At 45.9% G+C, this 17,959-nt stretch overlaps 2 protein-coding genes across 4 annotated transcripts in view; one reads left to right on the top strand and one right to left on the bottom strand.

Moving 5' to 3' along the window:
- The first annotated feature begins 443 nt into the window (after window positions 1-443).
- ZC2HC1B (zinc finger C2HC-type containing 1B) lies at window positions 444-16,361 on the top strand. Of its 2 annotated transcripts, XR_010308007.1 has the most exons (9): window positions 444-1,174; window positions 2,511-2,575; window positions 4,618-4,737; window positions 5,717-5,855; window positions 9,030-9,154; window positions 9,860-9,962; window positions 10,829-10,883; window positions 13,478-13,712; window positions 16,310-16,361. XR_010308007.1 is itself a non-coding variant. In XM_064169456.1 (8 exons), the coding sequence occupies exons 1-8, from the start codon at window positions 1,138-1,140 to the stop codon at window positions 12,596-12,598; spliced, it is 669 nt and encodes a 222-aa protein (XP_064025526.1). In that variant the 5' UTR covers window positions 444-1,137; the 3' UTR covers window positions 12,599-12,815. The 2 variants fall into 2 exon arrangements, 1 of the variants encoding a protein (XP_064025526.1); XM_064169456.1 differs by lacking the exons at window positions 13,478-13,712; window positions 16,310-16,361 and adding an exon at window positions 12,574-12,815.
- The window catches only part of PLAGL1 (PLAG1 like zinc finger 1), a 56,673-nt gene continuing 55,049 nt past the window's right edge, over window positions 16,336-17,959 (bottom strand). For both annotated transcript variants that reach the window (XM_064169453.1, XM_064169455.1), the window contains exon 8: window positions 16,336-17,920. In XM_064169453.1, the coding sequence (XP_064025523.1) occupies window positions 16,645-17,920 (1,276 nt within the window). In that variant the 3' untranslated portion in view covers window positions 16,336-16,644. The remainder of the gene's footprint in view (window positions 17,921-17,959) is intronic.

The raw sequence follows: 17,959 nt of genomic DNA, 5'->3' as shown, positions 1-17,959 counted from the left end.
AGGTGTCTGAACAGCTCTTGAGTAGGTACATATCCCTGTTACCTAACCCAAGTTGTAGTTTCTTAGCAAACAAAACCTGTCACAGCAAGTGTCAGAGGTGCAGCAGCTGATGACTGTTACTTTTACTGTTGAAATCAGCTTTGCTGAAAGTACTCAGCCCTAGCAGCATGGCAGATGAGCAGCAGATAGAAAAATACTGTGGGTTGCAGGCAGCCACTCAGTAGAGTGGCTTAGCTACTACTACTGCCACCTCCAATGGGAGGTTACACTGTGGCCAAGCCAGAGAAGGAAAGCTTTGGGAAAGGGATGAATGAAGTTAAGGGACAGCAGGGCTGGTGGCGCTGCTTTTGGCTCTCTGGTGCTGGAGCTCATCCTCTCTTGGTTTTGTTGATAGGCACTGTGGTTGTCAAATGCTCCCTGTGGGTGCCTGAAAGGATTCCAGCAGGTCTGGAGTGGGATGGAAGACGATCAGAGAAAGAAAGCTTTAATTACTCAAATGAGTCTGCCCTTAAAAAAGGCAGGTACTCCTTGAATGCCACACAGTGGGTATCAACAGGGTGAGGATGGGAGAAGGAGTTTTAATGTCTTTGTCACATAAATGTGTTAAGAATACATTAAATATTCCTTAAGTAGCTTTGTGAAAATGAGATTGAGAAGAGCAAATGGGAGGAGTGGTGAGACCTTTGAATGTAATGCACTGAAATAGCTCAAAATAATTGCTTGTTTTGGACAAAGGCTTTGATAATATATCTTAATCAAGTAACACGGGTTTAGAAGAGGCAATGAACAGGAACTTTAGTTCACAAGGATCTTGGTCACTGCTCAGAAAACTTGAAACATCAGTATAGTGTTCACATCCAGATTAAGACTTGTGTGTTCTAGAACTGTTCAACCAAATCTGTAGAAATCATCTGTCAGGATAGAACAAGTTTCAGGGTTTTGGTTTGGCTGATACCTGTATGAGTTTTCCTAGGTTTCACAGGCTGAAGCAGGGGCTGCCTGTGTCATAACAGTCAATTACATCATTGCTGCTACATGGCAACTTGGAGTTGTGAGCTTTAGAGGTGATGAAGGCTGACCACTCAAGACTCTTAACAGCAATGCAAGAGAGGAAATTTGGGAAACCATTCTACTGAGATGAGTCACCTACTGGGAAAGGAGTTAAGTGGAACAAGTGAGTAACAGATGCTGTTCAGTGGTTAGGGTGGAATGAGATTCTGTGATTCACTGAAAAGGAAAATGTTTTACTGCAGAGTGCACATATTTCTTTGCTAGTCCTTAATTCATCCACTATTGTATCTGTCTAAAGTAACCTTCTGTGGCAAATTGTCCTTTTGCTTGAATGCTCATTGCTAATTTGCTGATACTGTGCTTGTACCAAAATTCCCCTCCCCCTTTTTTTGTCTCCTGTTGTTGGTTTGGTTAGTTATTTTGTTTCTTAAAAAAAAACCCCAAACCCTCAGTTATCAGTGAAAACTTGGAAGCAGTAAAAACAGAATAAAAGGGATGGTGGAGGCTAAGGAAGCTATTTGGAAGGAAGAGTATAGTCCGGACTAACCACAGACACACAGATGCTGTGTGGGAGCAAAAGTGGAAAGAGGTTTAAAGAGAAGAATAAAGATCCTAGAATTGCTTTGTTCCTCTACACTTGTCCTGAGTGAAATGCTGTAGTGACCTTAACTCTGTGCCCTGAAGGATGGTAAAATCTGAAGGCAAAGGTAAGAAACAAAAGCAGTCACACATCTGCTTCTGCTCAGCGGGACAAGGATTTCTTTGGTTTGTTGCAAGAGCAGATAAGGACTACGTAAAGGAGAAGTCTTTCCCTCTCTGGGTTACAAGGCTCATGAGAAACGTTCAGGTCATCCCAAAAGTTGCTTTTGTTTAATACAAAGATGTCCCTGCACTGCAATGAGACTGTGACTGCTCTTGGAGCTGGGGTGGCTTAGAACTACTTTGTATGTAACTTAACCTGATTCCCCAAAACATTACTGATTTGAAAACAAACAGACAAAAAAAAAATCCCACAGATGTGACATTTACTAAGTAAGATCATCTTGGAATGCTGTTTGGCATACAATGGAAGTGTTCTGCCTTGAGAGTGATGTTGTCACACTAACTTTCTGGCATAGCCGTGGTTTGCCTTGAGCCGTGACTGGGCAGAACTGGCTCCTGGTTCCTTACAAAGCAAAGAGAATAAAACCAGCTGCAGGTCACCTGCTCTTGCTTCCCAGCCCCACCTTGCCTGGCTGTGATGTCCTTGTGAAAGCACATACCTGAGCAGTGGTGTGGAAAGCAAAGAGCTGTCCATCACAGCAAAGGAGAGCTTGTGCCTCACAGGAACGAGGTAAAGAAGGTCGTTCTGTGCGAGGCAGCCCTGGCACAAGACTGTAGGTGTCCTCCTCTGACAAAGTGCTGTTAGAGCAAGAGCTCAGTCCAAATGCTTACTCTGCTGTAGTCGAGCTGTCCTGGACAGTGTAACCAAGACTTCCTCTGGTTGGAATTTTGCACAGCTGCCCGAAGTCAAGATCTGACTCCCTGTACAACCTGTGGAAGACGTTTTGCAGGAGCTGTTCTGGTAAAAGGAAACTCGTGTGTTTTTTGTCAAGTGGGAGTGTGAGTGTGTGCAGCTGGGAGGGGTGGTGAGCGCCGGGGGCTGAGGAGGTGGCTCCTGGTAGAGCAAGGGGTGCATTTTAAGGAGCGAGTGATTGAATAACTGGATTCATCAGTGAGCTTGATTAGAAAGTTAATGAATGTGCACAGACATTTTGGGACTTAATCTGCAGTCCTGCACTGTTTTCATTGACCTGCCTGCCCAAACCTAGATGTTTACTATATATTGCACTTCAAAATAACCTATCTCTTGGTGAGACATAAATGACTCAGCTGAAGCTTTCTTTGTGTTCCAAGTTTCTAGGCAGAATTTGGGTTTTTTTCAGGCTTCCTGGGAAAAACAGACTTATAAACCATCTGATAAGTAGTCCCTTTGACAGCATAATGCGGGCACCAGGCTCTATTCCAAAGCCTACTGAAGTGAATGAAAAGATTCCCCCTGACCTCCCTGATCCCTGGATTACAAACTAAATGGGTGTCTGCACAGTTTGCCTGACACAACCCAACTGTGGGGGTTTTATTATGAGGCAGGGGGCTCTGCATGCACCCCTCCCCTCCTCTGTTTGCATTACTGGTCCTGTGGCTCTGTGGTAGATCAGTTCAGCCCTGAGGTAGAACTAAAAACTAATTAAAAACCAACACCAAAAAAAAGAAAAATACCCTGGGAACTGCCTGACTATGAATGCTGAGACAAAGGTGGAACTACCTGGTGTTAACAGCTCCATGTTTGGTATCTCAGATCAGATACATAATGGTTTCATTAACAAAGTGAAAAGGCAGTTGGCTATGGTTGGAGGAATGCTGTGGGTTGATTGTCTCTATGGCTAGCCTGAGATACAGGTCCTGTAATGTCCTGATGGGACAGGACTTGTATGCTCTTGATGAGGAAGACGCAGGTATCTGCTGTCGTCTTGGTGTTGTAGAGAAGTCCTCCTCTGAAATTTGCTGTCAAAAATGTCTATAAACAGAAGATAAGGATGTGAAGTGCATGAGTAGAAAGGTTCAGAGGGACAGAAGAATCCAGGAATGTGTGTTGTACTAGACCAAGGTGGTTTTTAGTGCAGCTGAGCTGTAACCAAACTGCTTGCCAAGCAGACAGCTGCTTGATTCCTCTGGGAAAAGTGAATGGCATAGAAAAAATAAGGAGAAGATCAAGAATAGTAACTCAGAACTGGAAAGGGAGAGCAAACAAAGGAATACAGGAAAGAGATCTTTAATTTAGCAGCTGCAGCTGGGTTCCAGTAGGTGCTATCCACAGAAAAAGGGACATAGTTTGGTCCTTTCTGTCCCGGTGCTCCTCACAAAGTGGATTGTCGTGGAAGAGTGAGGTTGATGATAAAAGTTAAGAGCCTTCTGAATCTTTAAACCTCCTTTGTTGTGAGGTGTGGCTCTTCCACAAACTTGTTGCTGGATATCTACCTAAAATTCCCCTCTGCTTCCAGCAGCAGGCGTTATCCCTAGCCCTAGTTTTCTGCCAGGTTAGCCGTGCAGTTAAGCAGCTGCTCCCTTTCAGCCTGGGGGCTGTCTGGTTTTCAGTAGTGTCAATGGGATGGGCAGTGCTGCCGTTTGTCAGAGGAGCCCAGGGTCTGCAGTGAACGTCTAAACTCAACTAATAATGTAAATATCAGCCCCTTAAACTGGATCAGTCTGCTCTCTTAAACGAGAAACAAATCCCATTCTGGTGGTGGTAAGGGAGTCCAGTGGGACCCTTCCTGCTCACAGACCCAGTCTGTTTTTCTGTGCAAGTCATTACTCATGCTGGCCTCCAGCACCAGCTTGAGCACAACAAAGTGGAAATGGCTTCTCTTTCTTGCTTGTGTCAGGCTACAGCTGTACTTGGCCAGCTCTTTAAAGTTTTGTGAGCTGCAGGAGTTAAACTGAACTCAAAATGAGTACTGCTTCAGCTGCCTGCTCCCGAATCAGAGTAGTTTTAAAGGCTGAGTAAAGAGGCACCATTAACAAAGCTTGACTTCAACCCCTAAACGGCTGCTTTCCTTTGTGCTGCAGCTGAGACACGATCCCATATGCAAGAAGGTCTTCAACAAGAAACGCAAGCCCTTCAACTCTTTGAAACAGAGACTGCAGGGAACAGAAATCACCACTGTAAAGACACAGCCCTCCCAAAAGGTATAGTTAAAATTGAAGCTTGCATTATCTCCACATGAAGCCTTTCATTCACCAACGCTATTGTTTCCTCTGAGGACAAATCCTGGATGTTGTGGATGAGTCTCACATATGTGCTTGACTCGCTGCCAAGTCCTTTCCTCCCCCTCCCTGTGCTGCTAGCGCTTGAGAGTTTCTCCATTCAGAGACAAACCAGTAGGTGTCACGCCTACTATGGCACATCAGTGTCTCAGCTTGTCTAGGCAATGTTCACCTATGTATTTTTAAGCCTTTGAGAGTTTTCTGATGACTTCCTCTTCACTTAAATCTGAAAGGGAGAGTGATCAGAGATGGTTGGTGCAGGAATGTCTCAGAGTGAATGTGAAAGGTCTCAGTAGCCCAAACCTTGCACACATGGAGCTGTGGAGATTCACTGCTGTTGAACTCAAGGCTTTAAAACATCTTTAAACAGAACTTACATGCAGAGCTGGAGGGCAAGAAGCTTAAGCTCTTACTGAAAGGAGTTTTTTTCCACACACTGTTGTGGAGGAGAGGAATACACAGGGACATGCATGTGTATAACTGTACCCAGCTGTGCCAAAGCACTGCCGATACTGTGTCCGTGCAGACTGCCATTGTAAAACAACCTTTAACACCAGATGTGAAAAGAAACAGAAGTGCACAAAGGTTTAAAATGAGGAGAATCTGACAAGTGGAAGAGTAGGGAAGGCCTTAGCCTCTTCTCTGTTGCATTTTAAGCACCCTTTGGTCTGCCATGACCAGAGTGTTTTGTTGGAGGCATTGCTCTTTTAAGGGTTTCTGGGTGCTGCCAGTTGACAGTGAAGGGCTCAATCCTGTGCCTTTCAGAAAAGGGCAAATTTCTTTGGGTTGTAACTTTTTTTCCTTTCCCCCAGAAAGGAAGAACCCACACTGGAAGATGTGACTCTGTCCCTTGCAAGGGGAGAATGTAGCTTGCACCTTCCTTTCCTTATTTCCATTACAGGAAGAGCCAGGGAAGAAATCTAACTGGAGGCAGCACCACCAGGATTTTATTAACGCTGTTCGATCGGCCAGGCAGGTCACAAAGGCTCTGAGGGAAGGCCTTCCTCTGCCACCTCCTCCCCCACCAAGCATCAATCCAGGTTTGTGCACTCTTAGTGCTGTTCTCATACTTATCTTTGATAAAGCAGTGAGCTCTTATGATCAATAGCTGGGCTCCAGTTTTGTGCTCCCTGGCACAACCCAACAGGAACATCAATTCCCTCCCTACACAAGAGGGACATGGAACTGTTGGAGCAAGCCCAGAGGAGGGCCATGAGGATGCTCAGAGGGCTGCAGCACCTCTGCTATGAGGGCAGGCTACGAGAGTTGAGGCTTTTCAGTCTGGAGAAGAGAAGGATTCAAGGAGACCTTGTAGTGGCCTTCCAGTGTCTGAAGGAGACCTACAGGAAGGCTGGGGAGGGACTATTGACAAGGTCTTGTAATGACAGGATGAGGAGGAATGGGTTTAAACTGGAAGAGGGGAGATTTAGATGAGATGTTAGAAGGAACTTCTTTACAGTGAGGGTGGTGAGACACTGGAATGGGTTGCCCAGGGAGGTTGTGGATGCTTTCTCCCTGGAGGTGTGTAAGGCCAGGTTGGATGAGGCCTTGAGCAACCTGCTGTATTTGGAGCTGGATGATCCTTGAGGTGCCTTCCAACCTAGACCATTCTATGGTTCTACTCTTTAATTTTCACCTGTATTTCTTGGGTTAAACTGAGTAGAAGTGCAGTGCAGAGGGGTAGGGAGGAAGAGGAAAGTAACTGCACTTTTTAAGTTGAAAGGCAGCAAGTTTAGGGTCCGATATTAGATAATGCTTTGGAAGGAGAGTCAGGATGCCTGCATCCAGCACAGGCTGGACCACAGTGTAACAGAGGTGAAATACCTCCCCTCACTATTCAAAACAGCTGTGGTGTGGCTGGGCTTGCCCACTCCCATGTGATGGCTTTTCCAACTATCCCCTACCCCTCCTAACTGTGCAGATAGAGGAAGCTGTTTAGAAAAGATGGGACTGGTTTGCTATTGATAGCAGGTGTGGTCTCTGCACAAAGCTCACCACTTTAGAAGTTACAGGCCCCAAAAGATGCACATACAGCACATTTTTCTCATGATATGTGATTTAAAAAACATGGGAATGGGGCTCAGTGGAGTTTTGCCTGCATTAGGAAGGTGAAGGGTGGGAGAGTGAAGCAAGGGCTCTCTGGGCTCACTTCCAGAGTAGGAATTCTTGACTGATGGCAAAAACAGCTGCTGTGATTCCAGCCTTTCTCTTCTAGATGACAGCAATGCAGTCAGTACAAGCAGCAGGACACATCTTCCTTCCTTGATTGGGGTCAGGCTCCTCTCTGAATTTCCACTGCTGAATTCATTAATGACTTTGTTATTTCTTGTCTGTCTCTACTGACTCTAAGAGCAGACCCCTCCCTTTCCTTCTCTCTCTTGGAGGAAACTGATTTGTGCAAGAACAGCACTAGTTAGAAAGGAATTTGAGACCTGCTTTTTGGGAAAGACAAATTGCTGAGGGGCCTACTCAGGATGTGAATCTTTACCACAGGGCTGGAGAGAAATGATGTGGGTTGTGGGGAGAAAAGAGAGGTATTCCCTCTCTTCCTCCTCCAAATAGAGCCCAAAGCTCCCCATTCTCCCCTCAAGTGTCAGGTCCCCCTGCCAAGGCAGGTGTCTGTCTTATCCTCCCTCCATGCTGCTGGTCTGGAGCTGGCTTCTGGTGGTCGTTTGGGCCACTTTTTCAGGCTGCTACTGAAAGAAACAGTTTTTAAAGCCAACCTATCTGTAGTACTCCGATAAGAACACTTGGCCTTCCTTTGTAAAAGGCACTGGGTAGGGAGGAAAGGTCTGAGAATGGCAAAGGAAAATCAGGACTGTAAGACTGTCAGAAATGACTCTAGGAGGCACTACTGTGTGTTCTTTACAACGCTGCTTCACCCCCAGAAACCTGCCTCTTGGATGTGCCCCAGATGGTAGGGCACAATTTCTTCAGCAGCATTTCACCAAAAGAAATCTTACTGATCAGTCTCCTAAAGAGGTCTTAAAATCCTTGGGATTTGACTGCTCCAGGAATTTCTAGATAGTTGTGAGGTCGGTGGTGGGAATAAGCAAAAGAATAAAATCTGATTTGATTTATTCCTAGGGCTTTATTGATGAAAGCAATTCCTGTTTGCTGCGTTAGTGCTGTAGCCCTGTATTTTAGGATCCCAAGTGCCTGCCTAGGGGAGATGTGTCTAATTACAGTATCACAGTCTCACAGTATCACCAAGGTTGGAAGAGACCTCACAGATCATCAAGTCCAACCCTTTACCACAGAGCTCAAGGCCAGACCATGGCACCAAGTGCCACGTCCAATCCTGCCTTGAACAGCTCCAGGGACGGCGACTCCACCACCTCCCCGGGCAGCCCATTCCAGTGTCCAATGACTCTCTCAGTGAAGAACTTTCTCCTCACCTCAAGCCTAAATCTCCCCTGGCGCAGCCTGAGGCTGTGTCCTCTTGTTCTGGTGCTGGCCACCTGAGAGAAGAGAGCAACCTCCTCCTGGCCACAGCCACCCCTCAGGTAGTTGTAGACAGCAATAAGGTCTCCCCTGAGCCTCCTCTTCTCCAGGCTAACCAATCCCAGCTCCCTCAGCCTCTCCTCGTAGGGCTGTGCTCAAGGCCTCTCCCCAGCCTCGTCGCCCTTCCCTGGACACGCTCAAGCATCTCAATGTCCCTCCTAAACTGGGGGGCCCAGAACTGAACACAGTACTCAAGGTGTGGTCTAACCAGTGCAGAGTACAGGGGCAGAATGACCTCCCTGCTCCTGCTGGCCACACCATTCCTGATGCAGGCCAGGATGCCACTGGCTCTCTTGGCCACCTGGGCACACTGCTGGCTCATGTTCAGGCAGGTATCAATCAGCACCCCCAGATCCCTCTCTGTCTGGCTGCTCTCCAGCCACTCCGACCCCAGCCTGTATCTCTCCATGGGGTTGTTGTGGCCAAAGTGCAGCACCCTGCACTTGGAGCTATTGAAGCCATCCCCTTGGACTCTGCCCATCTGTGCAGGCAGTCAAGGTCCCGCTGCAGAGCCCTTCTGCCCTCCAACCCAGCCACATCTGCCCCCAGCTTGGTATCATTCTCCTAAGTCTGGGAGCCAGTGCAAGCTCACCATGGTCACCTGCTGACAGAGCCAGGTTTTGAAGTGCATCTCAAGCACTCCAGGAGAGCAGAGCAGTTCTCCTGCAGTGTTTCAGCTGTGACCCAAGCGGTTCCTTTCTTACGGCCAGACTACGTTCGGTGCCCGCACTGCTCCCGAAGATTTAATGAGGCTGCCGCGCAGAGGCACATCGAGTTCTGCGCAGAACAAGCTGCCCGACGCCCCCTCGCTGCAAAGACCACCAGGCAGGCTTTGGTAAGCACACACAGCCACGCTGGGCTTGTCCTGCAGGAGTGAAGACCTGTGTTAATAGAAAAATTAAGAATCCAGGGAAGGGAGTAGCCTCTGGAGACAAGCTACATGCAGAAGATCAGATAGGAGTTCTTGTCAGCTGTGATCATCCACTTAGTGCCATGGTTTAGTTGATTAGAAGGTGTCAGGTGATAGGTTGGACTCGATGATCTCAGAGGTCTTTTCCAACCTGATAAATTCTGTGTGAGCAGTGACAGAACGTGATTGCATGGAAAAGTTAGACAACAGTTTCTTTAGACTCTTCTGGGGTTGGATTCCAGCTGTAGGGAAGCACAAACCTGACTGATCTCGCAGCACACAGGGAAAGCTGCTCTTGTTCATTAGCAGTCCCTGCTGTTGGCAGGCTTGCTGCTTCCTGCAAAGGTAGAGCTGATTTAGTCCCTGATTGCTGGGCACAAAGCCAAAGGGCTAAGACCCTTGGGGGAATCAGAAAAGTGGAGTCCTGTGTTTTTAAAAAGCTGTTTGAAACTCCAACTACTCTTTTACCTCTTTGGGCAGGAAAAAAAGTCTTCCAAGTGTGTGGAGGGGGTTGCACTTCTTTCCTGTTTCTTCCTAGTACTGCTTCAACAATGGTTTGGAGAGTTTTTTTACTGGGATTCATAAGCTCCTTGCTGGAGTCAGGTATGGATTGTGCATCTTCTTTACTAGGGCAAGCAGCCAGTGCCTCAAAGAAAACCTCAAGCCTTAACAACTGCGGCTGGACTGCTTCAGAAGAGAGAACAAGGTGGCAGTACAGATGATCCTTGGCCAAGTAAGGAGTTTACTTAGTCGTATTTATGGTCTTCTTGTAACAAGCTCTGATGCATTTGAAATGAAGGCTTCTAGTTCTAAAGCAAATCTTAGTCTTTGGAATACAGGTTTCTGATAGAAAAGGCTTGCTTTAATTTTTCTCTTAAGTTCCAGCTATGACATGAAAGCCTAAACTCAATTCTGTAGAACACTTGGTAGAAAGAAGGGTGAACATCTTTCCACACAGATGTAGGTGACACTGAATGGCTTTCCAAGTCACTACCTGATCCATTGTGTGCCAAGTGTGTATCCTTGGCACAATGTTTATGTATCATGAACCCACAAGGCTTTTATGCAGCTCCTCAGGAAGGCCTTCTTAGCCCTTTCAATTAGAGGTCCTCACACACAAATATCTACATAGTACTAAAACATGCAGCCTGGACATGGGGTTCCCTCTATCTGATAAAGGACTCCATAACCTTTAATCTCAGTTTTTAATACTTATTCCATGGTGTTTACCTTTTCTTAAGTCTATTTAGATGAAGCTCTGTATATTGTTTATTCCATATGACTTTCCCCTTGCTGATTCAACCTTAATGTTATGACCACTTCAAGTTCCCTCTAAGAAGGTGTGCTGGTTTGAAGGTGTGCTGGTTTGAAGGTGTGCTGGTTTGGATAGAATATGTTTGCCAGTACCCATTGCTACAGGTAATGATTACATCCCCCATGCTCAGTTAATGTTCAGAAGATGTTTCATAAGGTTACTTTAATGGCTATTTGTAGTGTAACCTGTGAATGATAATACATAGTGTTCTCTGTTCCTTTGATCCCCACATTTCTGGGTTTTATGCTGAATTTATCTAGGTTAATTATTTCGATCACCTCCAGGCACACAGCAGAATAACAGAAAAGCTACTGGAAAAAAGTCTTCAGGAGACTCTGGGTAAGAATTTCTTTTCTTTCATTTCAACATCATAACACAAAATGACATTTGCCTTTGTGTATGTAAAATACCCTGTTGCTATGGTTGCAGTATGAACTTCTTTGTATTAAGTGAGAAAATTAATTGCACTGAGAACTTTTGCAGAGTTCTTCACATCCTCAGTATAAGCTGCTGAGCATATTCCTCTTGCTGCTAAACAGTCCTTGCTCTGTGTCAGGTAGGCAGTGACAGTGGTGTGCCATGTAAAATACCCTGTTGCTATAGTTGCAGTATGAACTTCTTTGTATTAACTGAGAAAATCAATTGCACTGAGAACTTTTGCAGAGTTCTTCATGTCCCCAGTATAAGCTGCTGAGCATATTCATCTTGCTGCTAAACAGTCCTTGCTCTGTGTCAGGTAGGCAGTGACAGTGGTGTGCCATGTAAAATACCCTGTTGCTATAGTTGCAGTATGAACTTCTTTGTATTAACTGAGAAAATCAATTGCACTGAGAACTTTTGCAGAGTTCTTCATGTCCCCAGTATAAGCTGCTGAGCATATTCATCTTGCTGCTAAACAGTCCTTGCTCTGTGTCAAGTAGGCAGTGGCAGTGGTGTGCCATACCTATCTGGAGAACTTGTGTTCTCAGGACAGGCTTCTGCTGTCCAAGTGAGGAAGCTGCCAGCATCCATCTCAATAGTCATTATGTCGGAATGATGATGTGGAGGTTCTTCTTTCGCCTCGATGTTTACTTTCCCAGACCATGAAGTTTGGTGCTTCCATGCTTCAGATGGCGCAGTCAGTGAGTGTTGTTCCCCTCCTGGGACATGCAAAGCTGTGTTAGAACAGCAGGAATGCCTTCCAGCTCATGCCTAGGGTGCTTGTGCTGCTGCTGCTGTGTGAGGGGACGACTCAGATTATGAGTATCTTGTATCCCTGTGTGATGTTTACAACCACAGGTTGGAAAGGTATTTTGAGCCTGGGAGACAATATTGTACCAGTGCTTAGAGCGTGGGATGAACAGTAAAATGCACAACAGAGTCTGTTGCAGAGACTCACTTTCAAAGGCTTTGCAGGATCCTTCTATGTGCAAATCACTGGTGACTGTTACCAGCATAGTAACTATTATGCAGGGTCTTGTGGATAACCAAGAGACTTGCCAGGTTTAGCCATGAACTTTGAAACTCAGGGCTTACAACCTTGGGGAGGAGACACTTCTTTCCCTAGGGAAATCGATGTGTCTGGGTATCACCAGGACTGCAGTTGCAGCCAGTGTACAGAGGCTTGGTGCTCCCAGCAGGTCCCCAGAGACAGACATCCATGCTGCCATCCAAAATGTAGGACTGCCTTGTATACCCCACAGAATCGTGGAAGTGGCTGGCCTGGGTGAGCTTGTACGTGCTGGGCTGCTGCATTTTCTGTTACGAGCTGAGCTTTGCAGGTGCTTCACACAGCACTTTAAGCTACTGAAAAGCAGTTTCAGTTCTATGCAAGAGTGCTTTTTTAGTTAAGAAAGCAGACATGAGAAACCATCTTTGAGTGGTGCAAATGAATGTTCTCATCCTTAACGTGCCTGGGAATGGTTTCCAGGACGAGCAGCTCTATCACTTTGCCAGGGATTAAGGCTTACTCTTTTTAGGTAAAGTGGAATAACATATAAAAACTGTTTCTATACCAAATAACAAGCATATGGCTTGTTGTTGCTTTTAGACCCCAAATGCACAACAGAAGATAAGAGTGGCTGGTCAGCAAAGGTGTGGTCAAGCTTTCTTCTGATGAATTTATGGAAGACCTTAATTAAGCACCACAATTTTCCAGCACATCTTCCACTTAAGTGCTAGAGCTACTCTGTTCAATAAAACAACAAAGCTGAAATTGACTCGTTCTGTTTTGCTTTGTCCCCCTAGGCTAGCGAGTTCCTTATGCTGCCAGTTCTAAAGCTGTGAGGTTATTCATATTGGTTGCCAAAATGTATTTAAATGATTGCCTGTGAGGGGATGGATATTGCCAGTGATTCATTCAATGCTTCTAACAAAAGGTAGGAAGATCCAGTGCCACAGAAACATTCATGTTGGAAAAGACCCCCCAGGATCATCAAGTCCAACTGTTATGCCTGCTGTACAAAGTTCAGCTCTAAACCATATTCTCAAGCATCACATCCAAGCGACTTTTAAAACACACCCAGGATTGGTGACTCCACCACCTCCCTGGGCAGCCCATTCCAATGCCAATCACTCTCTCTGGGAAGAACTTCCTCCTAACATCCACCCTGTGCCTCCCCCGGCACAACTCGAGACTGTGAGGGTGACAGAACAGCGGTACAGGCTGCCCAAGGAGTTATGGAGTCTCCCTCTCTGGAGATAGACAAAACTCACCTGGATGCATTCCTGAGTGATCTGGTATAGGTGATCCTGCTCTGGCAGGGGAGCTGGACTAGATGATGCTTTGAGGTACTTTCCAGCCCCTGACATTCTGTGGTTCTGTGCCTTCCAGGCAGACTTCAGACAAAACAGTACTTTTATGTCTATCAGGATGTGAGGTAAAATAGCACAAGCTCTTTCTTAGCTGCTATACCATGAGCACTCCTGCCTTCTCATGTTCTCTGCCCTTGCAGCCTCCTCTCCCATTTGGAGGAGGAATGGACTATGCCAGAGAAGAGACAGGATCAACCACTTATGGGTTCCACATACCCACAGCATGTGTGGGGCTGCCCTTCCCCATGCCAGTGCTGCTGCAACCCTGTATGAGCTAAGTACAGTGTCACCAGGGAGATGTTCTGCAGCTTCTCTGTCACTGCTTGAAGTCACACATGCCTGCCCACTGCAGCCCCATTCTCTTGGACTCCACAGGTAAGCCCAGAGAGAGCCCATGAGGACTTGCTGCCATCACCACACCTCTCTTACAGCATGGCCTTGCCTATGATCTTACCCCCCACCAAAAGCAAACTCTTGCTCCTTCAGCAATGTGATACTTAGGTCCACAGGAGGTCTACACAGCCCAAAGAATTTGTGTCCATAAACAAAGCATTCTTGAGCCTCAGCTACTGATGGCTTCTTGAAAACGCTCACAGAAGTCCCCTTAAGAAAAGCTACAGCAAAGTCCAGGCCTGCTTTAAGGAGTAGGTGACTGTGAGCTATTTCCTGAGTTGTGAGAACTGTAAGCCCATTTTTCTGCAGACATAACCTTTTGCAATAGCTTCCCTTCCTTTGTGACATGACATCAGCAGCTTCCTCTGCATTTATGATGTCAAGAATCTTGGGTGGACTGCAGGGTTAAAGCTGCAGTATTACACATGTAAGGTTTGTTTCTATGCTTAACTTCTAGACATCAATGTGTGCTGTTTAAAGTAGTTATTTCCTCTTGACTTAAATTAGACTTGGTCTTTCATCTGTAGTTACATATGATAACCATCTCTCACCAGTGCAGCTTGCCACATTTCAGAAGAGGTTGAGGTCAGACAGAGCACCTCTCCAGGCAGCTCAGAGCACAGGCACCTGCTAGAGTCAAGCAGCTGAAAGAACGTGGCTGCCAGTCCAACTCAATGTTTGCACAACATTTTGTCTTCTTACCATCACATTTTAATTCAAATGCAAGTATATCAGTAATCAGTTACACCTCTTATAAAAGCACAAACCAAAATAACACAATGTCTAGTAAAAGTACAGGATCAGGCAGTGGGATGAAATTCACAGGGATTGTGTTTGCTTTTTCTTAATGAGTACATAAGCTTGGCTGAAGCCAAGCAGCCACAATTTGCATGACCAAGGAAAACAATGTAGTAAGTGAATATGCACACACCTGTCCAAGTCCAGATCAAAGCAGCAACCCAGCTGGAGCGTGTGCATGTAGCATTGTTTGCACTGTTTCCCCTGTTCTAGAGCTCCTCATTTAAACAACCAGTAACTGGGTATGACTGTGCAGCAGCACCTCCTCTTCCTCCTTATCCCTGGAAGAATTAGCTTAGATTTCCTTCTGCTTTGTCTTATGCCAAATCATTTTTGTTAACAAAAAAAATAACCTCTGAGCAGTGCATCTGAAGAAGAGATTCTCCCATGAACTGCAACAGCACAACCTTTCCTTCATCCAAGTACTGACAAACTTGTAAGAATATCCAGCTCATTGTATCTGTGCAATGCCCTTGAAGTTCATTACCAGCAGCACAGCAATCATTTTAAAACCATTTTTTAATCTGAGGGTGTCTGGCAATATTCCTGTGATGAATGAGGGGTGAAGACGCTTCACGCTCTGTCAGCAGTGATCTTTAGGGCTTATTAACTCTCTTTGGATTGCGTGGAAGAGTGGCTCTCAGAGGGTGGGAATTTGCTCAGGTTCAGAAGAATTCTGTGTCTGTTTGAACTGCAGTAGAGCCCATCAGTAACTGCATCACCCACTAAAAGCAGCCGGGGGGGGGGGGCTGCAACTTCTGCTAGTTCATGCATCAAGTGCTAGGACTGCCACACCAGTTGGCTGGCAAAGTAGGTGAATTGTTTACCCCAGGGACCGAACAAAAGTCCCCACGGTTCTCTGCTTGGAAAAAACACAGGCTGGAAAGCCAGCTGCAGCTGACCCCTCATGAGCAAAATGGCTCAACCATTAACACACCCACTGATTTCAGAGGACACTTGTGAGGTGGGTTCATTACCTGGTTTTGAAAAGAGCTCTGCATCAGCTCTCACCACCACAACCCTTTCCTGTGTGGACCTGCCTTTGGCCCCACAGAGATCCTGCTTGGCCAGAGCTTTCCCTGGGCCAGGGCTGACCTTCCATGAAGGAGGCCATGTTTCAGATGACTACGAGTACTAATAATTTCCTCCCTGAAACAAGGCCATTTTTATCAAGAACAGGTGACTAAAGGCCCCTTAGACAGGAAGCATTATTTTTCACTGTGTGTTAAATCAGTCAAGCTATTGACCCAACAGGTTAACACACGCTTAAATTTAAGCAAATGCTTAAGTGCTTTATGGGAAAGGGAGAGACTGGTGTCTGATAGCTTGCCAGATCCAGCTTTCCATGACAATTAATGGTTTTCCTCTAACCTTTGAGACAATTCCCTTTCCATTCTGAACACTGCACATAGACAAGAATACAGTTCCTTACAGAGTCATGCAAAGTGGCAGTTGTTTCCAGCCCCAGGGAAAAATGCCAGAGGTGCACGCAGTTGGAGTGCACTTCAGAAAACAACAACTTAAACACAATCACAAATCTTCTTGATTTAAAAACAAAAAAAGGTGAAACAAGGAGCTAAGATTTACTCCTGGAATGATTCTGATTTAAAGTAAAGATTCATAAAGTTCAGTAACTAAGTCCTTAAACGAAATCTAAGCGATGCTGGTTTGTTACATTTGCCATGTGTATAAATTTGCTGTGATTGATGGCTCAAAATGATTTTTTTCTATGATTTTTGCCATCTTCCCATCCACCCTAACCCTATTTTTTCCTACCACAGCAGCATTAGTTTCACTGTGCCTGATGTTTCTCTGTCACTGAAGACATTTGTTTAGCTGTTGGCATGAAAGGTAAGAAACAAAAATATAGGGGGTGCTGAGTGAAATATGTTAGTTCAGCTATGATCATACACTAAAAAACTAATAGTAGTATGACAAAATAGAGCTTCTTGTTTATTAACATCCTAAATTTAACTACCATCTTCATAATGTGCTTTGAAAACATTCAGGGCAGGTTTTCTTCAAAACAAAAACCAAAACCACCTCATCCTATCAGATTTAGGTAAGCACAGTCTTAAAAAAATATAAAGGGAAAAACCCAGCCCCACAGGGAGAGTTATTTGAAGGCATGGTGAAAATGAGGCAATGTTACAGAACTTGTAGTGGAAGGGAAGGAGCGAGGAAGGTGATGCAGCTGGTTTATGGCCATCCCACCAGTTGCAAGCTGAAGACTTTGCTGTTGGCCAAGGCCATTCAGCCTATGTGATGGCTCCTCTGGACCAAATGCCATTGTGATGTCCCCAGTCGTGTTCTGGTTGTCACCTGGTGGGAGCTGCCAGAAACTCATCACATGAGTGAGATCCATGAAAGGCATGCTTGTCGTTTCAGCTGCTGCTTCTGTCTCCTTGTGCACCGGGTACTTGTTAGTATCCCCTGCAGGCCCTGAGGAAGCTTCTTCCAGATGGATTTTGTGGAGAGACTGAGGTTCTGGTAACGGCAGGTCCTCAAGAAGATGCACGTTATAACCCTTAACGTCCACTTTTATTGGTAGATTCTTGAGGGATCCTGCTGCAAATGAGGTAGAACTAAGGTCATATTTATTAGGCTGCTGAAGGTTCAGGTTGGCAGGAATGGCTGTTGAGCATGGTATGGTATGGACAGAGGGAAGGCTGTCTGGACAGCCCATCCTTTGCAAATGAGGAGAAGCTTCAAGAGGAAGAGCAGTTTGTAAGCCTGGCTGGGAGTGAAGATGTGAACAGTTGTACTCCTCTGACTCCGAACTATTCAGTAGTCCATTCTGCACAGAGACCCTTTCAGGAAAAGAAGATAACATGCTGGCATCTTCCTTCAGCCTGAATGGAAAAAGCTGGTCAAGGATGCCCACTGAATCACCATTCTGCAACCTGCTCTTCAGCAGTTCTTGTGGATGAGTCTTCCTGGTATGGCGAGTCAGATGGTCCTTGCGCCCAAACCTCTGGGCACAGAACTGGCACAGGAAGTCTTTGCAGCCCGTGTGGACTACCATGTGCCGCCGCACGTCTTTGCGGGTGTAGAAGTGACGCTCACAGTGGTCACATTTGTGTTTCTTTTCCTTCACACTGCCAGTTGGTTTCCCTGCATGGGTTTTGAGGTGCTCCAACAAAACTTCAGTACCGCTGAACTCCTGGGCGCATACCCTACAGGTAAGGTCCCCGCTGGTGGCTGCATGAAGAGCCAAGTGCCTCTTATAGCCTAGTTTGGTGTTGTATTTCTTGCCACACTCTTCACATTTGAAGGCCATCTTGTTAGGGTCATGAGTCTGAAGGTGATTCTTTAGATGGTCTTTCCTGTGAAAGGTCTTTTCACAATAGCCACACTGGTGAGACTTCTGTGGAGAATGAGTGGCTGAGTGCCTGAGACAGGAAAAAAGAAGTTATTTGCATTGGCATAAA

Source organism: Pogoniulus pusillus, chromosome 31 (assembly GCF_015220805.1).
Source record: "Pogoniulus pusillus isolate bPogPus1 chromosome 31, bPogPus1.pri, whole genome shotgun sequence".
Lineage (NCBI taxonomy): Eukaryota > Metazoa > Chordata > Aves > Piciformes > Lybiidae > Pogoniulus > Pogoniulus pusillus.
This window is presented reverse-complemented; position numbering and strand designations above follow the sequence as displayed.